A 25,653-nucleotide genomic window follows, 5' to 3' on the forward strand; every position below is an offset into this window, starting at 1 on the left:
TTCCTAATTCATCCCACCCAGAGCAGAAACTACATTACCCATTCACCCTTAAGTTATACAAGTGAATAGCGCATGTGTCGCTTTTCCCACTGTTAAGTGTCAACAACTCAACGTGGCCGGAGAAGGTGTGTGAAACTCGTTGTGAGTTATACTAAAGCAAAATCTTGAGTATTTATTGTCTGATAAACATTAAAAACTGTCTGCGGAGGTTGAGTCGTCCTGCAGCCCCCGCTGGCTGTTCGTTGGCTGCAGCATCTTTTTTCTAATTTCGGCAAGGCACAAATTTAGATATTCATTTATCTAATTAATCTATAGCCTATGCACAAAGACAATATGATCTTTTTGTTCCCTTTTTGTTTTAAAGCTTGATGAAGAGAGAGCGCAAGTTGCTGCAGCTGAGGAGGACCAACCCATTCTCACTCCAAAGGCGTCAAAAACCGAAGCATGGTCAAGCGCCCCTAGCGTCACTTTTATGACGCCAAATGTGCCTCCCGGCGTCGAATATCGAAGCACTACGACCTCCATTGCTTTCAGTGGGAAACTTTTGGCGTCAGAATTCGAGAATTCAAGAAGTCTCATTCAGCACACATCGCGCGATACTTGCTATCAGTTCCACAGTTTGGGTGAGTAGTCCTCCATACGCTCTTTTAATGCCTTTTATAAAATGTATTCTGTCTTCTTTATTAATCAGATTAGCGCCATATGTTTAATCGCTGTATTATATCGGTCATCCGCGGCTGTCTTTGAGTTTCATTGCGTTTAAATAAATGAACACAGCTGCTAATTAGTGTGATTAAACTCTGTCTGTCACGTGATGTGCCATAGACCTTCGATCCGTTTTATATTATTATTAATTTCAGGATCAATGATGTAAGTTGTATTTGTAGTAAAATCATGGTAATCACGACACTTACAATAGTAATAAATGAAATGTGAAGTTAAAACACAGTAAACAGGACATTAGTAACTGTAACTGTAGTTTTACTATGATATATTAATAATCAATACAACAATACAATAATCACCAAACCAGCTATGTTTGTATTACTGTAATGTTAGTGTTTTTATGTGCTTTTATATGACAGATATCACAGTAATCATATGTTCTGTACCATGCTTTTAATACCTTTTAATGTAAATCCAAAAATAAATAAATAAATAAATAAATAAATAATTAAAAAAATATATTTTTTCATCTTGCAGTTCATTCATATCAGTTTATATCTAAATATTATGCTCACAGATCATTATTAACATTCTGTATATAATTCAATTTTATTTTCTCTCCCCTTTTTCATTATTTTTATTTTTAGCTGAAAAGAGTAAAGGAAGCAGTCATCCCAGTGGTGTTTCTGGAGAGCTATTCCTTCAGAAATGGAGAAGACAGAAAGCTGTGGAGGCAGACATTTGCAGCAGTAAGTCTGTGATAGTTTGTCCCTTTTGTCAAACATTCCTGCTTTTATAATTTGTACAGCATTTGTTGTTTCTTAAACTGTTGCACTGTCCAAATACCCACACTTGCCATCTTTGCACTTGACCACTTGATTACTTATTTGTCGTCTTTCCTGTATTTGGCCTAGTGTTCAAGTGAGCATGATGACCACAAGTGTGTGTCGAACTTTTCATCACCTGATGACTGTGTTTCCCAATCCTGATCCTGGAGAACCCCAGCACTGCACAGTTTTGGTGTCTCTCTTATCTAACAAACACACTTTTGAGGTCTTGGAGACTTCACTGATGAGCTGATGAGTTGAATCAGGTGTGTTTGATCAGGGAGACATCTCAAATGTGCAGTGTTGGGCTTCTCCAGGACCAGGATTGGGAGCCACTGCCTTATGGGACACTTATGTGTTTACAGAGATTTTTAATATCCAATTATCAATATTTCACATACTGTACATTGGACAGCTTTCCATGACCTCTTGTGAGATCTCGGCAAAAAGTCTGACGATTTATTCCAAAACATGATGCATGATGGGATACACTAAGCTTTGTATAGCGCTCCGGAGCAGTATTGGAGAGGTTTAGTGTGTGTTAAGGACGCTGTGCTTTGGCATTATTAAGACCGGGGACAGTCTCGTTCACACACTGTCACATACACACACTCTCAAGTGGCCAAGACTGCAAGTGTGGGTATCTGGACAGGGTCAAAGTCTTAAAAATGATCCCTAAACACGGTCGCACATCACAGTCTTAATAATCCAGTTTAACACTTGTATGATATTGCACAAGCCCCAGGACGGTCTCATCTGACACTATCAAAAGAATTCATATGACTATAGCTTGCTATTAATTACTTGCTTTCAATAATGGATGCATTTAACATTTAATTATACAGCATCTTTACAGAGGTGTAATGTACAAGTTGCACGTAATTAATAATATTTCCTTCCTTCTGTCTTACAGGATTGTTTGCAGATAATGTTGTTCTTTTTCAGGTCTACAATATCGAGCTCAACAGCTATTTTAAGAGCCAGCCCTCACAAACCTTCCTAAAAACTAAGAGCTATTTCTGAGTCTCAGCGAATCTTGCCATGATCACCTCTTCCCAGGTACATTTGTTTAGAATATTTTTGAATAAACATTTACTCATCAAATGCTCTGGTCTGAATCTTATTTTAAATTAACTTAATTATGTTTAATGAGCAATATTAATTGCTCACAGAGTAAGTAGAGATTATCTTGTTTCACAGAAGAGAAGGAAGACCAAGGAAATGATTTGCTCTGGATGAGAAATGAAGATGGCCATCTTGTGCTCAAACAAACAGAAGTCCTCTGGTATGTGTGTGTTGAAGCAATGCTGTGTTATACAACATTTTATGATGATCTCTCACAGAACTGGTCATGCCAGCCTTGATTTCTTTTTATACTATTACAATTACAGCATGTTAGCAAAGTGTGACTGGACATTTTTAATATCATGTTTTTAAAAACACACCACCTGTTTTAAAAGTAGACAAGTATCATGAAATTGGTTTAGCTGATATAAACACCAATTGACATTATTTCATTGTTTTGTAAATGTTATGTTATAAATTGTGAATTGATAGTTGATTGGTTTGAAGCCAGGCCTTACACTGCACAGACTAAAACACATTTGTGAGAGAAGTCAGGAACTTTGGAGAAAGATTCTAGAGGAAGAAAACACATTTACTGCAACAATAGATGAATTCTAGAGTCTCTGAGAACTACACATGCTAATGCAGTCTCATGAGCAAGTCCTTTGCCTCTGTAACTTTTTCTTAATTCTTGCAGAATGAAATTTTTATTGCAGTATTTTAATTTGTACAGATGATCTCATCAGCCAAATGAGGGGTTTTGACCAAGTGATGCTCTTGAAAGGAGTGAAAGAAGAGGATGTGGTAAATTGTCTTCAGAGATAAACCTTCTCAAAAGGTCTTAAAACAGCTTGAAGAATGGTAAGTGTACAGTACTACAAGGGTCATAGTTACTCACCCTGCTAAAATCACACAGAACATAAGCTGAGCTCTCTGTCCATTAAACAACTTCATCTGGATTGTTTGTTTCACTTTGACCAGGTCTTGGATCTTAGGACTGAGAGATCCTCTGGCTGAGAAAAGGCTACACCACACCAGTGCTGGATATCAACCACAAACTGTTTCCAGACACGACAGAAGAAGATCACGATGGGGAGATGAAACCAGTTTAGATGTGATGATGGGAATCATTATTTTCTGGAACAGTATCACATGTCTTATATGTATCACATGATCTGTATGAGGTTAATGTATTTTTGATGATAATTATTTTCATTGAATCTTATTTGTCTTGATGCTACTTTATCAACTTTATAGTCTATGCTTCAATAAAATGAAAATGGTGAATATTGTGTTCTGAAGATTCTTGGTAGATACATCATTTTACTAGGTAGGCTCATATGTGTTTATTTTAGACTTGGAAAAACTACATATTATTGGGATTTTTTTTTTATTTAAGACATAAACATTTTTGATCAGATTAATAACATCTGGGACATCAATACAACAGAAAGTAATTTTTTATATTTTAGTAGCAAATATGCAAATTTTTTGTGAAATAAAGGGAGTTACGAGATTAATTATTCTGCATTACAAGATGGTGCCATGGGCTTTATTGTTACAAACACTTGAGGCATAATTGAGAATGTAGCAGGAATGATCCACATGGATCTTGTACTGTATTCAAACCAAGAGCACACACATTACTGATGCCCAGTACCTGAGGAGCAAGATACGGGGGTGAGGAGGACATTTTTACACTGATTTTTGCTAAATAGTTATATATATATATATATATATATAAATTAATATTCTTAGCACTGCTTGAATTTGTCCTTGTGTAATAGTGAAGTATCACAATGTGTATAAATTGTCCTTGATTACTGCTTTACAGTGGGGAATAGATAAAGGCAAGTTGTTGCAGGTTCATCCATTATATTTCTTGCCATTTACTTCAAAAATCAAAGAAATAATCTATTATTTTCATTATTAAATCCTTTCTTTCTAATTTTTCCATGTTTCATCAGATGGCTTCACAATGTCCTGTCTAAAGGTATAATAACCATGATGAATAGAATAGAAAACAGAGGACTGTGAAAACTGTCAGATATAAATGTGACTCAGCTCAGTTTGTTGTCCATGATGAGGAGAATACATATATGTAGGTTTTATTGCCCTTCTACCCCCAGGGGCCCAGTAGTACCCCCCGGAAGAGCCCAAAACTGTACATTTCAAATGGCTGTAAATCAGAGTCCAATTAACATATCAAAGAGAAAATGGGCAGGATTACTACTTATGCTATGCTGATAAAATAATGTTGAGCTCAGTTTTCAGAAATAAATGGAAAGCTGGCATAAAGGCATTTTAATTATTGCTCACTGTAAAATACCACATTTCAGTCTGCCTCTCTAATATATCATAGAGGATTGCACAATGAACATATTTAGATATCCAGTTTTCCTTAAAATAAATAATTTATTTCGTTTCGTTAATAAAAAGTTTTAAACTACATTACCCACAAGCCTCCGTCGTTCTATCTATGGAAAGGCAACACTAGGGGGCTGTTTTTTTGTAGTTCATTGAAGTTATGCTTAGGATTAGGATCTCGCTAAAGATGTCATTTTTCTCAAGATAGCAACATTTCATTGTTGACTTAATATATTACTAATGTGATGATAGCAGCAAAACATACTTTTTAACATTATGCGCTGTTTAATATGGGTTAAAAGATAGTCCAACCACAGACTGTCCTGAAAATTCACAGCCAATGAGATCAAAGCTGAACAGCAGCGTCACACTTCCTTATCCATTTATGACAGATGTCTTTCGTTTTTCGGCTGAAAGGATAGATTCGGTTAACAATAGATTAAGCTTGCTTCTTATTAGATTGTGTTTTATTAACGTCTTCACCTTCCTCCGTTGTTCAGCTTGACAAAAATTGGGCAATATTGATGTGCACATGCCCAGCAGTCGCAGTTGTATCCAACAGATAGATTCATCTAATTAAATATATAAGAAACATTTTTAAGATTTTTTTTTTTTTTTGACCAAAGACAAATATATTTACTAATCAAATGATGTGCTTCTAAAATTTACATTGTATATTACATTGTGTTTTAAGGTTGAAATTGTTCACATTTGTGTTTCTGTGATTTACCATTATCTACCATTTGAACTCTAGGAATAAAAACAGAAATTATAAATGAATGAATGAATGAGCAAATAAATACATAAAGCATAATAAACATGCATATTTTTGTAAGGATCTTCCATTATTTATTGATATGTCAAACTTATTTAAAGACAACATGCCCAGATTACTACACTGCATCCTTTGTCACCAAGCTCGTTTTTGCCACCATAAAGAATAAAAAGGCAGTAATGTTGTAAACATTAACTATTTTCAGTATGCAAATGAAAATGCTTTTATTAAAAAACAAAACAGTAAATACAGGTCTTTCAGTGAACACTGGAAAAAGATAAATTTTCTTAAAAATTAAATTGACCAAAATGTTATACAACACAACGTAAATGTTTCAAACTCACAAAAAAACACCATGAAGACATGCATGTCAAGTGTGCAATATCATCTTTAAAACTCTATCAGCACAGCATCAAATAAACACTGATTGTCTGAACAATGAAAGACAGAGAAAGTGTTCAGGAAAACAAACACCAGCTAGCTTTGACAATAACATCATGAATTCACTTCATGACTGGAACTAGGGGATGACTGTGTATGAATATCTCCTTTACTAAAACTCCTGATGAGAACTGATGCTTTTTTTAATGATACAAGCATTAGGAAGACACCAAGTAAAGTTTACTGTATGAAGCTTGAAAAAGAGAACACAGTGCTTTATCAATACAAAAAAATACTATTTTTAACTATTGTTTTCATCACTGGTTCTGTAATGTATTCATTATGAGCTTATAATTAAAACAAAGTTACATCTTCTGCAAAAATCAAACCACTGCAAAGTCTAATCACTGATCCAGGGACCATATCTGTGTGTGTGGGTGATACAGAGTTAACGAGGTGAGTCCTTGTGCATGATGGAGGACTACAGCGTTACCAGCAAACAATCCTGTAAGACAGAAAGGAAGGAAATATTACATTACATTCAACTTATACATTACACTGTGTTTTGTTTGGACCATAAAAGCAGCCTCTGTAAAGATGCAGTATAATTAAATGTTAAACGCATCCATTATTGAAAGCAAGTAATTAATAGCAAGCTATAGTCATATGAATTCTTTTGATAGTGTCAGATGAGACCGTCCTGGGGCTTGTACAATATTATACAAGTGTTAAACTGGATTATTAAGACTGTGATGTGTGACTGTGTTTAGGGATCATTTTTAAGACTTTGACCCTGTCCAGATACCCACACTTGCAGTCTTGGCCACTTGAGAGTGTGTGTGTACGTGACAGTGTGTGAACGAGACTGTCCCCGGTCTTAATAATGCCAAAGCACAGCGTCCTTAACACACACTAAACCTCTCCAATACTGCTCCGGAGCGCTATACAAAGCTTAGTGTATCCCATCATGCATCATGTTTTGGAATAAATCGTCAGACTTTTTGCCGAGATCTCACAAGAGGTCATGGAAAGCTGTCCAATGTACAGTATGTGAAATATTGATAATTGGATATTAAAAATCTCTGTAAACACATAAGTGTCCCATAAGGCAGTGGCTCCCAATCCTGGTCCTGGAGAAGCCCAACACTGCACATTTGAGATGTCTCCCTGATCAAACACACCTGATTCAACTCATCAGCTCATCAGTGAAGTCTCCAAGACCTCAAAAGTGTGTTTGTTAGATAAGAGAGACACCAAAACTGTGCAGTGCTGGGGTTCTCCAGGATCAGGATTGGGAAACACAGTCATCAGGTGATGAAAAGTTCGACACACACTTGTGGTCATCATGCTCACTTGAACACTAGGCCAAATACAGGAAAGACGACAAATAAGTAATCAAGTGGTCAAGTGCAAAGATGGCAAGTGTGGGTATTTGGACAGTGCAACAGTTTAAGAAACAACAAATGCTGTACAAATTATAAAAGCAGGAATGTTTGACAAAAGGGACAAACTATCACAGACTTACTGCTGCAAATGTCTGCCTCCACAGCTTTCTGTCTTCTCCATTTCTGAAGGAATAGCTCTCCAGAAACACCACTGGGATGACTGCTTCCTTTACTCTTTTCAGCTAAAAATAAAAATAATGAAAAAGGGGAGAGAAAATAAAATTGAATTATATACAGAATGTTAATAATGATCTGTGAGCATAATATTTAGATATAAACTGATATGAATGAACTGCAAGATGAAAAAATATATTTTTTAATTATTTATTTATTTATTTATTTTTTTTTTTTTTTGGATTTACATTAAAAGGTATTAAAAGCATGGTACAGAACATATGATTACTGTGATATCTGTCATATAAAAGCACATAAAAACACTAACATTACAGTAATACAAACATAGCTGGTTTGGTGATTATTGTATTGTTGTATTGATTATTAATATATCATAGTAAAACTACAGTTACAGTTACTAATGTCCTGTTTACTGTGTTTTAACTTCACATTTCATTTATTACTATTGTAAGTGTCGTGATTACCATGATTTTACTACAAATACAACTTACATCATTGATCCTGAAATTAATAATAATATAAAACGGATCGAAGGTCTATGGCACGTCACGTGACAGACAGAGTTTAATCACACTAATTAGCAGCTGTGTTCATTTATTTAAACGCAATGAAACTCAAAGACAGCCGCGGATGACCGATATAATACAGCGATTAAACATATGGCGCTAATCTGATTAATAAAGAAGACAGAATACATTTTATAAAAGGCATTAAAAGAGCGTATCGAGGACTACTCACCCAAACTGTGGAACTGATAGCAAGTATCGCGCGATGTGTGCTGAATGAGACTTCTTGAACGTGATTTCATCGCGATAAACATCTCATGTCTTCGTGTCGAATTCTGACGCCAAAAGTTTCCCACTGAAAGCAATGAAGGTCGTAGTGCTTCGATATTCGACGCCGGGAGGCACATTTGGCGTCATTAAAGTGACGCTAGGGGCGCTTGACCATGCTTCGGTTTTTGACGCCTTTGGAGTGAGAATGGGTTGGGAGGACAGTGATGCACGCGTACAGGAGTGATTGACAGTTCGCGGCACTGTGTACAAAAAATACTCCGCTACACAATTATTTCGTTATTTTAATTTAAGCTTATTAACGTTAGCGTTACAGAAAGGTCTGATTTACGCACTGTTACAGTCATTGTTTTTTTTTTTTTTAAACAATGACATTTGAGTTCATGATTTTAATGTTGCTGTTTCTTGTGGCAGACTAAATGAAGAGTAATGTTTCTTGTGGCAGACTGAAGAGTAATCCGGCAGAGTTTTATACTGAAACTTTCCGTCTAAAAGTCCTTCCTTGGTCTTATCCATATTTCTTTGCACGTTGAACACACATAGGCCACAACTGGAAATAAAAAAAAACTGCAACCGCGTTAATTGCGTTATTTTTTTTTAACGCGTTAAATATTTCAAATTAATCGAATGCGTTAACGCGCTAATTTTGACAGCACTAATATATATATATATATATATATAAAGATAACATTTCTTTCAATATAATCTTTTATGTTTCACAGAAGAAAGAAAGTCATTCAGTTTTCGAATGACATGAGTGGGAGTGAATGTAAATGTGAGTAAACAGAATTTTCATTTTTGGGTAAACTGTCCCTTTAAGTGTATAGATAACAAAAAATATATATACCGATTATTTTAGTTGCTAAAGAGTTAGATTACTAAAAGTAAAAGAACTAAACCCCTTTCTTTTTTTCTGTTTATTATCTTGTGTTGTTTATACAGTATGTATATTTGTTTTTGTACGTCTAGTAATTAATAAACAAATGTACTAACTAGGATATTCAAATGACTTGTAAAGCTATATTCTGTTCTCTGTTTTACTTAGACATAAACGAGTGTAAGACTATCCAGCAGGCTTGTCAGGGAGAGATGAAATGCTTTAATCACTATGGTGGTTACCTGTGCCTTCCTCGCTCCGCCTCTGTGATCACCGCACTTGAGCCCTCCAGCCAATCAGAGCCCAGTGTGCCTGTGGAGAGTAATGAGGCCTTTAACCCCTGTCCCGTAGGCTTCAGGGCCCAAGGAGATACCTGTGTGGGTGCGTTATTTAATGCCAAATGCAGGCAAAGCCTATTCGTGTGGTATTAGATTGTATATGTGCATCAGTATGATATCCTAAAGCTCTTCCTCATGTTTTGGATAGACATTGATGAGTGTGAATTGGACATGCATGACTGTCAGCCCAGCCAGGAATGCATCAACACTGTGGGAACCTACACCTGTCAGTGCCCTCACGGCTACAGCAAGACTAGCATAGAGTGTGTGGGTAAGAGAATAAATTATGTTTTTAAATGGCACTTTTCACAATACAAGATTCAATTCAAGATTTAATTTGCAGTGCAGAATCAGTATGGTCGATTTAATTTAGCATAAGATTAAGCTTCAGTTCTGCAGTCTACAGAAAGTATCTCCTCTCATCTGTTAAGATATCGACGAGTGCAGGAACAGGTACTGCCAGCATCGCTGTGTGAACGTGCCAGGATCTTTCTCTTGCGAATGCGAGCCTGGCTTCCAGCTGGCGGGAAACAATAGATCCTGTGTTGGTAAGTCCTTAAACAACGTACATTTTGTGCAACCAAAATTTGCTTAAATGATAATTTAAGTATAGTAGTTTGACAAGTTAGTCAAAACTCAAACAGATAGGGTCGCTTGAACTCCAAAAATAACAGAAGAGTAGCATAACATGAGCATAAAAAAAGAAGTTCATATGATTTGTGCTCTATATCATAGCAGGTTACAGTTTATTTTAAGTTGTACTTGTTACACTGTAATTATACATTTAAGTACTGAGTAATATTAATGAACTACATCATGCATAATTTATTGTTATTATAATATTAGGTACATGAAACGCGTAACAAGGACACCTTAAAATAAAGTGTTACCTGATAACATTATACGAGGAACATGTCCTGTTTGATGTCAGTGAAGATCATTTTGTGTTAATCTGTATTGTTTGTTGTGATTGATGTATGTATCTGTATATGTTTTTCAGAATAAATAATTTATTTTATTTTTTTACTCTAACTAAACAATTGAATTGTACAGTAGCACACAGGTCATATGTACTGTTTTATGATACCGTCATGGTGCTTTGGAAGTCAGCAGCACCTGTACACCTATAAACCCAGAACACTGCACATGTGATTGTTTTATTATTATTTTTGGGTAGATTATTGCTTTAATGCTGTCTATTCAGATTCGTTTTCAGTAAGTAAGTTTCTCAAATCTTTCTTCTTTGTTATCAGATGTAAATGAGTGTGAGATGGGAGCACCTTGTCAGCAAAGGTGCTACAACAGTTACGGTACGTTCCTGTGTCGCTGTGTTCAAGGCTATGACCTGGGACCTGATGGCTACTCATGCAATGGTTAGTGCAAAAGACATAATCCTAATAGTTTTTGACCAACTGACGATGTGCTGAGTGTAACTGGTTTCCTTTCTCTCCTCCCAGATATTGATGAGTGCAGCTATTCCAGTTTCCTTTGCCAGTTTCAGTGTGTGAACGAGCCTGGAAGATTCTCCTGTGTTTGTCCAGAAGGCTACGAGCTAGTTGGAACACGACTCTGCCAAGGTACTGAAACAAAATCCCCTTTGTTTTTACACTCGACTCTTATAATCACATTTCCCTTGGTTTCAATTTGTCATAACAATTCTGTGTGTAGATGTGAGTCAGGCGCTTATCTGTGTGGCGAGGGACAGGCCTGTGTGAACATCCATGGTGGACATAAGTGTGTCAGCTCCAACCGCTGCCAGGACCCCTACATCCAGGTCTCAGAGAAGTGAGCCATTTCCATTGGTTTAACGTCCCTTTCCCTTTTTCCTTGTGTCACTTTCTTTCGGTCCAGTCGTTGTATATGTCCGGTGGTGAAGCCAGGGTGTCGTGACCTGGCCTTCTCCATTGTGCATCGATACATGAGCATCACCTCTGAGCGCTCCGTTCCCTCCGACGTCTTCCAGATCCAGGCCACCAGCGTCTATCCTGGAGCCTACAACTCCTTCCGCATTCGTTCTGGAGACGAAAATGAAGAATTCTACATACGGGTTAGTCAGAGACACACAACAGCCGTTTAACATATGGTTACATAATGTGTGATCCAGTAAATACTGGTGAAAATGTTTCTGTTTCGCATTCCTTTTTATAATCATTCATCTGGGTTCATGTCTCTTATGCTTTGATCTAAATACAGTAAAAACAGTAATACTGTGAAATATTACTGATACGAGAATTTTATCAGTTGTTTCCTATTTTAATGTATTTTAAAATGTAATTTATTCCTGCAATGGCAAAGCTTTCATTACATTAGTCTTCAGTGTCGCATGATCCTTCAGAAATCATTCTAATATGCTGATTTGGTGATCAAGAAACATTTCCCATTATTATCAGTGTTAAAAATATGTGCTGCTTAATAATTGTATGAAAATCTGTGAAATTCTGTGAAAATTGTACATTTATGATTATTTGATGAAAAGAATGACATTTATTTAAAATATAACATAAAATTTCAACATTAAATATGAATTTTAATGTCAAAGTAATCTACTGTAATCTATTGAATGCATCTTTGCTGGAAAAAAAATATTATATAAAAAAAAAAAACTTAACAGCCCCAAACTTTTTAAACAGATTTTATTTTATTTTATTTTATTTTATTTTTAATACTTGATGACATATTTGTTTTGTCAAATTAATGTCATTAATGCCTTGAATTTTATGTGAGCAGCTATTGGTAGCCAGTGCAAATTGATAAACAGAGGTGTGACGTGCATTCTTTTCGGCTCATTAAAAATTGACCTTGCTGCTGCATTCTGGATTAATTGTAAAGGTTTGATAGAACTGGAGCAATAATAATCCAGCCTGGACAGAACAAGAGCAACAAGCCGTTGTGAAGCATGTTTTGAAAAAACAGGGTTATTTAACGTGTTCAATTCTTAGTTTGAAGCTTAGTTTGAAGCTTTGAAAATCCCCAAACTTTCAATCTGAGTAAAAATTAAAAATCTCAGATACTCATTTATTTTTGTAATTTCTTGTTCCTAGCAAATCAACAACATCAGTGCCATGTTGGTGTTGGCCAGAGCAGTGACGGGACCGAAGGAGTACTCCATTTATGTTGGGCCTCATGCTTTCTGAGGAGAGAGAGATGGAGTCTATTTCTGCTTTTATGTGTTGAAATTTGGCAACACAGTTCCACAATTCACCACCTAATGATGTGAAATCATCTATTTTGGTGGCTGACTTTGGCCGCGGACTGCGGGCCTATTCTGGGAAGCGCTAAAGCATCTGAACATTCATTCGTCTCACTTTGTCATTCTCACACATACATGCAGCATACAAACACATACAGATGCAACACGCTGCAGATATATCACAAATATATAATTAGTTATTAGGACCAGCTAAAAATAAAAAAAATATATAGAATTATGTAACCAAAATACAATACATATTCCAAAATGCTTTTGTAATTATGTTTATCCATTGTAATCTCAGAAAACATTAACAAATGAAAGAAAAATCCAGGTTTCTATAAGCCTTAAATGAAACATGAAGACAACCATTTTCTTTGTAAATATTTTGTGAAATCAGTTTTATGTAAATTTTTGTATTTTTCTCATTGAATTCAAGACTACAAAAATAAATCATTCTTTTTTTTTTTTTTTTTTTTTTTTTTGCTGAACTACATTGTAAAAGTAATACATAAAAATAAAAAAATAAGTATTTTCTAATCCTCCTTTTACATCTTTGTTTTTATAATCTTCTTACCTTTCTTGTCTGTATGCTGAAAATATCCAAGTTTGTGTACACATTAATAATTCGGTTAAACTTTCTGTTGATAGTGAGCATTTATGATCAGCATAGATGAAATGCATTACTCAGGTGTCTCCACATGGTGACAGCGTAACACTGGTGCACACACTGTTCTGCTATTACCTGAAAGAACCACGATAACAGCCGGGTTTAAGCGCCAAAGTTAACTCAAATAAATGTCACATTTATATTCTTTTTTAGGCATGTTATTTTAGGGCTACTGTCCTTTGAAAACTACTCTAGCTAACAATCATTTTTCATCTTGGAAATCCTATGTATTTACTACAAGGTATAGAAAGCTTTAAAGTTGTCCTGTAGATTTAAATCGACCATATTCATAAAGATGGGACAAGTTAATGAATAAAAAACCAATACCTAATAACCGATACCTTTCTGTTTTTGCAGGCCATTCATTAACATAATTTCCTCAATGGGCTGGTCATCTCACACTTGTTTTGGAACAAAACGAGTAGGAAGTTCTGTTTGAGTCAGTCTCTGATTTATTACTGCTGTGTGTGTGAAAGGATCTGTGTGTTAATTATAACGTCATGTGGTGTATTGTCAAGCGATAAGTGTGATGGTAGCTCTGTCAGGGAAATGATGAGCTCATCGATGGTCAGTGTTGGCACAGAGGGCTTGTGGGCAGTGCAGCAGATGGATGTAGGTGTGACAGGAGTAATCATATCAGATGATGCTCGCTGTAATATTTGACATTCTTCGGTTTTCTAAGACTCCGAAGGTCTTAAGACTTTCCTGTGGAACACAAAAGAATGTCGGTAACTTAACAGCGTTTGTTCTCAACATTCTTTCAGATATCTTCTATTGTGTTTGGCAGAAGTTTTAATTTGACTTTTTGTTCTGACTACGACCGCTTTCAATGAAAGCTGAATGAATATATGTTACATTAACATTTACATTTGTTTAAAATTAAACAAATGCTCATATGCCTTTCTATAAATAGCTGAATTTCCTCTAACAATAAACAAGGTTAGCTATTTTCATTAGCAGAGAGGAAAACCAGGGCTTTGGAGCTATTTTTGTGGTTTAGAAGAGTAATGTTCCTGTCCACCCCCTCAAATCCACGTCACAATCGGGCCATTAAAACACATTATTCTCTGATCACCACGAATGACTGAAACAACACATGCACACTCTTGTCGTGAAATTCGAAATATTACCTTTCCCCTCATTTTTGCTGGTAATTTGAACTCATTTCCATCCCACACATCAGGTTTACAAGATGACAAGGTGAAAAATGTTTCGTGAAATTGTGAAATTACCTCCCGAGTAATTTAATGTGCTGAAAAGGTGTGAAAGAAATGACAAGGTGAGTTCGTTTTGTGTCAAAGAAGCTTGTTATATTACCAAAGTGTGAGTTTTTAAACATATAGGATGACTTCCCTTTACTTTTAGTTTTAGGATATTAATAAAGGCCATTTAATTGATGGAGGTTAAATGTTGCGACTTCTTCAGTTGGATTCAAATTGCTGGTGTGTTTGAGAACAACCATCATTTCGCATCTCTTACAATGTGCAAATTTTGTTACTAAGTTACTGCAGGTCCGTTGCCATGGATGCAGAGATACAGAGATGGTCAAGTATCAGCTTCTAGTATAAACCCCAAATTAGATTTTAAAAAAAGAATAGAAAAAGACACAAAGACAGGAATACTACAAGTGAAACACACTGTGCAAGTTGTTATCAAAATTCGGTTTTGATCACATTCTGTGGCAACATATTGTCCTGAATCTGGAGTCCAAATTAGGATGGATATTTTTGTGTATGAGTGTGCCATACTTAACATAAGCCAAGAAGACCTTGAGATTTTTCCTGGAAAGCTGAGATTTCTTCGTGGATTCAGTGTGAGACAATTACCCATGTGTTCTTTCAATTTTTAAAGAAATGACCAAAGTTCAATGCATATTAAAAGATGTCCATGTGAACAGATTATGAGCATTACACATATTCTCCAAGAAACCCCATCTTTCTGATTTCAGCAGATGGCCGTGCCACCCACGTAATAAACAAAAAAGCCCAGTGGGGGCTCAAGGGTTAGGGTGACAGTTCCCTCTCTGCAGAGATATGTCTCCCAAGGGTCAGGTCCACATCATCCAGCAAAGTTTTCATCAGTATTGATAGCATATGTTCTGAGCGACGTAAAATGCTGTGGCTGTGCAACAGTCCTATATCATCCAGCTTCCTATGTACATCCATTATAGTTCAAAGGCTAAAAGATTTTGTTATTTGATCAGTAATAGCCATAATCATATGGACATAAATCTGTTCACATGGACATAAAAAAGAGGAAAAAATACAGTATTGATGCAGATAATGGCAGTCGGTTACCACATAGGATGTGAAATATTACAAACAGGAAGTGTGAGTCAGACTCATTTAACCTCAGTACAAAAAACAAAAAAAAAAAAAAACTGACACATCACCTCTAGAGGGGATGGATGGATGCCAGAACCAAAATACAAGCAGGCATCTGATGCCCCATAGTATTCTCAATTTAAAAGTTACAGAAGACCATCGAACACATATGGATATGTCTGTCCTTGAGCAGTATATTTAGAATCTTATAGAAAACTGAGAGTGGTTTGAAATAAATGAGCACTGTTGCTAGGTGTTAAAAATAGCCTGAGCGACTAAGTAGAAAGAAAAAAACAAGCGCAGTTACAAGGTTGCAGTTTGAACAGGCTTCATCAACCGTAGGAGATGTGTGGGCGAGAACTTAGCTCACGTACGATTGCTGTTCGATGTTTCAAACTTTTGTAAACACACCAAATGTATGCATGCACTTCTCTACAAATTAAGAAGCCATAAAAACATCTTTGGTTCCCCAAATCATTTTTCAATGAGCAGTTCTTAAAAGATTTTAAGAAAGAAAAATGTATTTGCTGAAAATGTTCTCATCCTCAGGGCATCCAAGACGTAGATGAGTTTGTTTCTTTATCAGAACAGATTTGGACAACCTTTGCATCACTTTGCTCACCAGTGGATCCTCTGCAGTGAATGGGTGCCGTGAGAATTAAAGTTCTGATAAGAACAGATAAAAGCATTTAAATAATCCTCAGGACAGACATAAGAAATTCATCAAGTTTTTAACTTTTTTTTTTCTTCTAGCCATAATATTGCTTTCTGTAGTTAAGTGTCCCATCTGAATCAGGTGATGCACTGTTCATAAGCACTGTTTATAAATGAAGAAACACAGCTTTTCACATCACAAGATATTAACTGTTGGACTGGAGTCATGTGGATTATTATTATGTTTTTATCAGCTGTTTGGACTCTAATTCTGATGGCACCCATTCAGCATTTTATTTTTTGTTTTTTATTGAAATCACACACACACACGCACACACACACACACACACACACACACACACACACACACACACACACATATATATATATATATATATATATATATATATATACAGTACAGACCAAAAGTTTGGACACACCTTCTCATTCAAAGAGTTTTCTTTCTTTCACAGAAGGCATCAAAACTATGAATTAACACATGTGGAACTACATATATATGGAATTATATACATAACAAAAAAGTGTGAAACAACTGAAAATATGTCATATTGTAGGTTCTTCAAAGTAGCCACCTTTTGCTTTGATTACTGCTTTGCACACTCTTGGCATTCTCTTGATGAGCTTCAAGAGGTAGTCACCTGAAATGGTCTTCCAACAGTCTTGAAGGAGTTCTCCGAGAGATGCTTAGCACTTGTTGACCCTTTTGCCTTCTGTCTGCGGTCCAGCTTACCCCTAAACCATCTCGATTGTGTTCAGGTCCGGTGACTGTGGAGGCCAGGTCATCTGCAGCACCCCATCACTCTCCTTCTTGGTCAAATAGCCCTTGATGCCTTCAATGTGACTCTACAATTTACATAGTCATGAGAATAAAGAAAACTCTTTGAATGAGAAGGTGTGTCCAAACTTTTGGTCTGTACTATAGATAGACATTTTAAATATCGAAAGAACCTTATTTGACTTTTAATGTGATTGAAAGGTTTCACGTTCTAAATGAAATCCATGGATGCCAAAAAATGAGTCTTTATTTTTAGAAGTGTATGGAACTAAAGTCTTAATGAGCTCTTAACTACAGTAAAATGCATTCTTGTTATGAATCAATGGGCTAGGTCATGATGACACAGATGAATGATCAAAGCACATAGGAATGAAAATAGACAGAATCATTTGGCCATCTAAAGGGCTCAGCAGATAAGATCCCACTTTATCACAATATATTGTTTACAAGTGAAATGACACGTGCCTTTTAATACATGTTACTTTAGATAAACAAAGTTTGTTGAGTTTGAGCTCCAGATTATGAATTTTAAAATAATTTTAAAAGAAGTGTTGCCAAGCAACATATTATCCCTGTTCTTTACAGTAAAAGAGTAAGGACCTTGATTCTTCTGGTTTTAAAATAAACATGAGCACGAAAAAGAAACTGTAAAACCAGACAAGTGTCCTTCAAACTGTTCATTCACTGATTTCTCTTTATTTCCCCTTCCTCTCTCTCTCTCTCTCTTTCTCTCTTTCCAGTGAAAACTATTTTCTGTTTTGTTTCGTTATTCACATGCAAGTTTAAGAAAAAAGAGAAAGAAAATAGAAACACTGAATATGAGTTATATTGAATTTTCAAATGTGAAATGATTTTCTCAAGAGATTTAAACTCCTAGTATAACATTTGATTTGTTAATAATCAGTAGGCTAATACTGTTAACGATATCAACTTAATGCTTAACCATGCATGACTTAGACTACATGTTGTGGCCTGTTTATTAAAAGTATAAATATGTTTAAATATTTGAAAATTATTTTTTATCTCTTTTATTATTTCTAAAATGTATTTTATTATACACATTAAGTATTCGAAAAACTTAGTTTTAATATGCTTTGACAGTAGGGGGCGATCTTACCATCATTTTCTGTAGTTAAACAAATTATATAAAATGCTATTATAAAAATGCTATTTTGAAAAAATATCAAAACAAAAATCGAACATGACCTTAAAAATTAATCGTATTTTTATTATAACAATATATTACTACATGGCTTGTTTAAACTTAAAATTATATTACAACATATAATTTATATATATATATATATATATATATATATATATATATGGAATGACCCACCACAGCCTATATTCATGATCCGTCTCTTGATTTAACTGCAGTTCGCTGTAAAATTGTAATTCAACGATCATGTTGTGTGTGGGGGTAGTCGTAGGATAAAACACTTATTTTCTTAATCGTGGTTATTGTTTGCTTTCTATTTTCATCGCAGGGGTGGCATGATGTAGCTAATTGCTGTTTGTGAGTTATCAGCCTCCTACTAATTAGATACTTTGATGAAGAAGCAATAACCACAGGTGCATCTACAGTTTTCAATTAACATATCACTTAAATGCATTGAGATGAGATAGCCTATAAATTCTTACTCTTAACCCTGTCCTCAAATAACAGCATTTAGCAGCAAATTCTGTTTTTGCGCCTGCTCTGAGCGCGCAACAGGGTGGAGAGTTTGGACAACTGCCATCGTCTAGATTTGTCCAAATCTGGCTTTGTGCGTTGAAAGGGATCCCATATTCATCCTACGTCACTATCACAGCAGCAAAATGCAGAGATACTTGGAGATCAGATTCAGATCCATTTATGCACGCCCCCTCCCAACATTTCTTCAGGCGCCTCTATATAAAGGATCTGGAGGCAATGTTGCCTCAGAAGCTTCACGCGAAAGCGTTAGAGATCCATAGCATACCAACAGTGCAACTAAGGAGAAGACAGAGGATATATGGGCAAAGAAAAAATGTTTTTCTCAATTACAGAGTAGTTTTTTTTAAAGATATTATCCGATACTTACAAGAAGTGGCGTCTGCCCCAAATGATGGCTGAGTAGCTCTAACCGCAGGCAGTTTTTACTCAGATTATTCATCCTTTCCAACGTTTTTTTTTTTCTTTTTTTTTTTTTTTTTGGTGTCGACAAAATGTACCGGTCCACTAAAGGAGCATCAAAGGCTCGGAGGGATCAAATCAACGCAGAAATTCGCAACTTGAAAGATCTTCTGCCCATCTCAGATGCCGACAAAGCTCGTCTTTCCTACCTTCACATCATGTCCCTAGCCAGCATTTACATAAGAAAGTCCGTCTTTTTCTCTCAAGGTACGGTTAACTTAACAAGGACTTTTGAACATTATACTGAGAGATCATACAGAGTTCATGAGTTGGCATTCGAATATAAGTTATGGATGTTGCGTTAGCTCTTCAGTGTATTTGCTTTCAGTTTTCTTGAAAGGTTAAAAAGTTATTGACCATTACACGGTTTTCTAAAGAACATAACAAGCTGAATCGAAATCATTTTAAAACCTTTATCCATCTTACAAGCATAAAACAGACATTTCTGAGGAATCTCTGTCTCTGTCCAGAGTTCTGAAAGTTGCTGGTCTCTGTCTATGGTGCTGATTTTGAGCCATTTAGATTCTTTAGATTACTTCCTTATTGCTTGAGACTAAGGATTTGTACTATGTATATGCAGATCTTTATTTTGAGATTTCAATGTTTTGTCTTGTTCAGTGGCAGCAGGTCATGACGTGAGCGGAAGCGTCCTGTCTTTGCCAGAACTGTCGGATCTGCTGCACACACTACCAGGGTTTCTCCTAGTGCTGACGAGTGAAGGAAAACTCCTGTATCTATCGGACAATGTCGCAGAGCACCTTGGCCATTCCATGGTAAGAAACAAATTGTAAAATAAACAGTTAATTTTACTTTGTAGTACTTTGTTAGGGACTGGTGCATGCTAAAAATAATTATTTGGGCTTCGTTCAGGTGGATCTGGTGGCTCAGAGTGACAGCGTGTATGATATAATAGACCCAGCCGACCACTTCATCATGAGAGGCAACCTTGTGCCAATCACCACACCTGACACAGGTAATTTACACTGTTGTTTGACACCTTCTTTTAACATAAATACTTTGAGGTGTATTGTACATGATGTAAAAAATGATCCCTTAATTTGTCACTCTTTTTTTTTATATAGACCGTCTCTTTCGCTGCCGCTTCAGCACTTCAAAGTTTGTAAGGAGACAGGGATCAGGCAACAAACTGACATTGGTTCGGGCATGCTGTCTGACACCTCCATACCACACATCTTCCTACTGGACCTCCAATCCAGTGTGGGTGTGTTTTTGCTCCCCGCTGGAGTCCAGTGTCCCTCATGTTTCGTCAGCTAGGAATCCTCTCCCCACCCCTCCTGCGGAGCAGTCTTTCCTCCTTTCCTGTTTCCAGTCTCAACACAGCCGGGACATGAGAATCCATGCTGCTCAGGACAGGTACAGTATGAGTCCTGTGGATGTCCCTGTCGGTATATGATTATGTATTTGAGAGTGAGGGAATAATCCTGTTGTCTCCCTCTGACAGTGTAAGCCTGTACCTCGGCTATGACATAGAGACTCTGCGTTCTCGCTCATGGTACAGTCTGATTCATCCTCGTGATCTCTCTCATGCTTCTGCACAACACTGCACCCTGTGTGAGTACACAACTTTATTCATTTATTTTCATTTTTAAATTTGAAACCATATATCAAAAATCTGGTCTAGTACATGTGGTTTGTTAATTGGCCAATGTGTCCTATTTCAGTGCATGAAGGTGGAGGGAGGCAGGTGGAGATGGTGGTCCAGGTAGAGGCAGCAGATCATTCATGGGTCTGGCTTTACATTGTTCTTCAGCTGGAGACTGGAGAATATCCCATCAACAGCCACAACTATGTTATAAGGTACAAAGGCTACCAGCTTTTGAGTTTAATTAATATACTATAAAATAAAAACAATTATATTTATAATTGTAGTAAAATTATTAAATAATTAGATTTTTAATTTGATTAGACATACTTTTATATATTATTATTATTACTGTTATAATTATTAATAATAATTGTAAAATAATAATCATTATTATTGTATATAATATTATTATTATATTAATGATAGGGACATCATTTTTAATGTTTCTAATAAACTTTCAATAATGGTAATATAAAGTATTATTAACATTAAATAAAAAATAGTTTTAATTTTTACTGTCTTTCATAAAATTAATAATGGTAATATTTAGTGTTGTTGTTGTTAATATAATAATAATAAAAACAATAATTTATTATTAATACAATTTATTATTATTATTGAGACTTTTTATTATAATTAAAATATTTAAATACTATAATTTATAATAGTAGTATTTTTATTTCATAAAATCTATCTTAAACACATTTATAAAATAATAAACAATCTGTGATTTTCTCTACCCTTCTCTCAGTGAGTCTGAAGCCTGGTCGGTGCGTCAGCAGTTGTATTCAGAGCAGAACCAGCTGGCTCTCCTGTACCAGGAGACACGCCAGAGCTCTGACCCCCTGTCCAGCCCGGACCAGGTCTTCACACCCAGCAGCGGTGGCCTGTCCTCCCAGTCCTTTGATTTCAGCTTCACCACTTCTGGCCGGAGCTCCTCTGAGGAGCTCCCTAGCACCTCTGCAACCAGCATGGCACTCGACCCTCTTCAGGGCTTTTCTCATGATGAAGAGAGCCATCCACAACTTCATGGTGGTCACCAGATGTGGAGATCAGCCATGACTGTTTCCCCTGAACATCTAAGCAACATCCCAAGTCTTTCTGCAGTTCCCCAAACTCATGTCGCCCCACCGCCCCTTCCTCCATTCAAACCTCCTCCGAAGCGCCAAAGCTCAGAGGAGTTCATTTGCACACCTCCTTACACCCCAAGACTCGGAGGGGGGAGTTTCATGTTTGGTGATGAGACTTTTAAATCAGATCATAGCAATGTAGTCAAAATGAGGCAGTCTATAACCTCAGTGCCCCTTCCCACTCAACACTGCCGCAAACGCCTATACGAAACACTACCGCCCACTCCAGACAGCCCAGGCAGTGATGAATGCATTCTCATGGTGCTTCCGGAGATCAGAGGACCTCTGTATGTCGACGTCCCCCATTTCCCATTCCACAATCACCCAGAAGGCCTTTTAACCCCCGAGGCCTCACCGACTAAAAAACCCTATTTAAGTTTCTTCCCTCGGGAAGATGATTCAGAAAGAGAACGAATGGAGATCTCGCTCCTGGCTCAGTACATTAGCACTTTAGCCGAAGGTTTCTGTCACAGCCACCCACAAAACACATCGGCTCCCCCTCATCACGCATCGTTTGAGGGCCCAAACTCCTCGCTGGCTCACATTGATGTCTTTATGTTTGAGGAGAAAGCAGTAGATGGCATCCCTCTTCCAAATCTGCCATCCACCTCCCCCGTACCTCCCTCGTCTTACTCATCAGAGCCGTCCTACACTCAGTGCTCTCCGAGCCGCAGCTCCCCTGTCCACGCGGAGGAGGAGGCGGCGACTCTGAATGTTGTAAACCACCTCTGTAGCGTCCAGTCGACGCACTGTAAACGCATGGCCAGGGGTGGGCCGCAGGAAGCCGAGAGACCTGACGAGGATGTGGAGACGATGTCCGCCCCAGGGTCCCCTGCACTTCCTGCCCTCACTCCTGCTCTGCCTTGTGCTCAGTCCCTCCTAGAGGAGCTGGTCACCATGGAACCTGTGTTTGGGGCAGATGCCCCGATGACTCCTGCCGAGAGGCAGCAAGATGAGTTGTATCAACTCCCTCATCAAAGCGGGCAACAGATCTTCTACCAAGGTGAGAAAGGGTGGCATTTTTTGCAATTATAGCATGTCAGTATCTCAAAGTTTTTGTGTCTAAACTGTGCTTTTTCTCTCTCCTTTCCTACAGATGGAACCAGTGATCACATGTTTTAACATAAGTCTGTGACTTAATCAATGAAGTATGGCATATTGTCATCTTTTACAAAGCTATTTTTCTGGGATAATGTGGTAGATTTAAAACATTTAAAAAAAATTAATTTTAAAAGATTTAAAAAAGTGTGTAAAAAAGGATTATTTATGTTTATATTTCAATATCATGAAGTCACATGAACATGCATCCTATTCATATTGGACTGTCACTTTGGGGAAAAGTACTTAAAGTAACATTAAGGCAATTGCCACATTGTATTCACTTATAGTGAAGTCTGTGTTTTACTGAATTAATATGTTTATGAATCACAAGTGTATCTTTAAACCATCGTAGAGTTCTACGATCAAGTAGAGGATTGATTCCTACCTACAATACTCTCTTTCTATTTGCTCTTCATTGTGCCATTGCATGAAAACCTTAGAGAAAACTTAATAATAGACAATATTCCTTTATGTTTTGTCCTTTGTTTGTAGAACAATATAGGATTTGCTTACAGTCTTAAAACTAAAGGTTACTGACATTGATGGTTCCTTGTAGAACATCAAATTGCATGAAAGGTTCTTTCTAGGGGATATACAAATGTTCTTGAAATTAAGAAAAGGTTGACTGAAAATTCTTTGAGGAACCCAAAGTGGTTCTTCTATGCATTGCTGTGAAAACCTTTCTTTTTAAGAGTGCATTCAATGTATTATTTGTTCTTGTCCACAATGAATATTCTTGAATTTGATGTGCTCTTGTTTCCAAATATGTATATGAGAGTCAATTAAATGCATCAAAGCGAGGTTCATCGGTGTGTGTTCATTGTTGCTGCCCCCTCCATTGTTCCCTTTCATTCACTGCCTTTTTAGTGTGTCTCCATGGTTTCCTAGGACCGACTGACGCAGATGATGAGGTGCTATCTATTTTTCCTGACGTATGCTCTTGACTCAGAAGCACAGTGGAGACAATTAGACTCCTACACTCACACACACACACACACACACACACACACAAACATGCATATATATCCACAAACTGCCGTACAGTGAATAGTCAGCCCACACTTTCCCATTATACCTGGAAGCTCACGATAACACCCTATATGGCCTTTCCTGTCTTTCCATTTTTTCCTCTTGTTGCTGGGGAAGCGAGATCTTCCTTTTGCAATCTCCACCTCCAGTTCCCCTAAATCATTGTTTGCTTTTCAATTATCCAGTTACGCACCTTTTTGATCGAGTCCGATGTCGGTGATGCGCTGACCCTCCCAACTTACCGCCCCATGCCCAGAAAAACCCCACGAGTTTCATCTGAATAAAACTCTCTTATGTCCTCACTTGCTGTCCTTGTGAGAATGATGCGCTTTCAGCAATGAAGAGGAATAAAAATAGACGGGAGTGAAAAGAGGAGGAAAAGAGGGAATGGGGAGAGCTTGGAAGGTGCACAAGCACTTTTAGGTGCTTATTCATCCTGCTTTCCTCCCACTCCTCCAATCAGTCAGCTGGATTTCTTTTCATCCTCCCTCTTTCACACATCTGTGCTTTCTCACTGATACCATCCCATTCATTAGAACCCTCTCTCCTTATGACTCACCTTACCTCTTTAAATCATCTCTCCCTTCTCTGCTCTCTTGCTCTTCATCACACAAACAGGCCGTGCCCACTTAAATCATAATAGAAATGCAAAAATTAAGATGCGCTCATCTTATTTTCTTTAGGGTATGATGAAAACAACCACCTACACTGTCTGTATACTATTCAAACGTACAAAACAATTGTATTCTTAAGCTCTAATGCCAGGGTGCAACATCAAAAGAACAATTTTCTCAACAAATGAATTATATTGGCAGATATACTTCACAACAAACCTTTGAAATAAGTAGGCAAGCTGTCTTTATCCTGGGGCTTGAGAAGATGTCCTCAGTTCTCCTCCACTCACGAAGGCCTGCAGTGCACCAACATGAAACTTTATTTATTGTCTTCAGTATATACGGTGAAGACTGCTCAGTGCTGACTTTCAGTGGTCATTAATGGAAACTGTATAGAATGCTAGTGAAAAAAAGAGAATTTATTATCAAAATATTGTACTTTAAAAGAATACGGTATGGTGCAAACTGAATGTAATGTTTAGGTAGGATGCTTAATTGCATTGTGTACAACACAACGTGTAGGGCACCTTTAATTTTACATTATTAAATATAATTTTACAGTAAAGTGCACTTTTTGTGCTTTAAGTGTTAGTTCACCCAAAATGAAAATTCTGTCATTAATTACTCGCCCTTATGTCACTCCAAACCTGTAAGACCTTCGTTCATCTTCAGAACACAAATTAAGAAATCTTTGATGAAATCTGAGAGCTT

General features: G+C 36.9%; 2 protein-coding genes across 2 annotated transcripts; both read left to right on the forward strand.

The window, feature by feature from the left end:
* Positions 1-9,182: 9,182 nt before the first annotated feature.
* Positions 9,183-12,804, forward strand: LOC113038095 (EGF-containing fibulin-like extracellular matrix protein 2). Its single transcript, XM_026195298.1, has 9 exons — positions 9,183-9,230; positions 9,501-9,713; positions 9,819-9,941; positions 10,102-10,218; positions 10,924-11,043; positions 11,128-11,269; positions 11,339-11,455; positions 11,522-11,717; positions 12,712-12,804. Exons 1-9 carry the CDS (start codon positions 9,209-9,211, stop codon positions 12,802-12,804), a joined length of 1,143 nt encoding a protein of 380 aa, XP_026051083.1. The 5' UTR covers positions 9,183-9,208.
* A 6,603-nt stretch (positions 12,805-19,407) lies between these two features.
* On the forward strand, positions 19,408-23,401 carry LOC113039187 (neuronal PAS domain-containing protein 4B-like). The gene is made up of 8 exons (XM_026197076.1): positions 19,408-19,669; positions 20,081-20,235; positions 20,333-20,435; positions 20,545-20,836; positions 20,925-21,034; positions 21,145-21,280; positions 21,820-23,201; positions 23,295-23,401. Exons 1-8 carry the CDS (start codon positions 19,495-19,497, stop codon positions 23,318-23,320), a joined length of 2,379 nt encoding a protein of 792 aa, XP_026052861.1. The 5' UTR covers positions 19,408-19,494; the 3' UTR covers positions 23,321-23,401.
* The last annotated feature ends 2,252 nt before the right edge of the window (positions 23,402-25,653 follow it).

This window comes from Carassius auratus, chromosome 21, assembly GCF_003368295.1.
Source record: "Carassius auratus strain Wakin chromosome 21, ASM336829v1, whole genome shotgun sequence".
In the NCBI taxonomy this organism is placed as follows: domain Eukaryota; kingdom Metazoa; phylum Chordata; class Actinopteri; order Cypriniformes; family Cyprinidae; genus Carassius; species Carassius auratus.

What these genes read in the sequence shown, in the direction of transcription:
- LOC113038095 (XM_026195298.1), top strand. Translation starts at nt 9,209, where the DNA reads ATGAGTGGGAGTGAATGTAAAT. An exon ending in GACTAGCATAGAGTGTGTGG is followed by an intron (nt 9,942 to 10,101) that starts GTAAGAGAATAA and finishes TCATCTGTTAAG; the next exon opens with ATATCGACGAGTGCAGGAAC. An exon ending in AAACAATAGATCCTGTGTTG is followed by an intron (nt 10,219 to 10,923) that starts GTAAGTCCTTAA and finishes CTTTGTTATCAG; the next exon opens with ATGTAAATGAGTGTGAGATG.
- LOC113039187 (XM_026197076.1), top strand. Translation starts at nt 19,495, where the DNA reads ATGTACCGGTCCACTAAAGGAGCATCAAAGGCTCGGAGGGATCAAATC. An exon ending in AGCACCTTGGCCATTCCATG is followed by an intron (nt 20,236 to 20,332) that starts GTAAGAAACAAA and finishes GGCTTCGTTCAG; the next exon opens with GTGGATCTGGTGGCTCAGAG. An exon ending in AATCACCACACCTGACACAG is followed by an intron (nt 20,436 to 20,544) that starts GTAATTTACACT and finishes TTTTTTATATAG; the next exon opens with ACCGTCTCTTTCGCTGCCGC.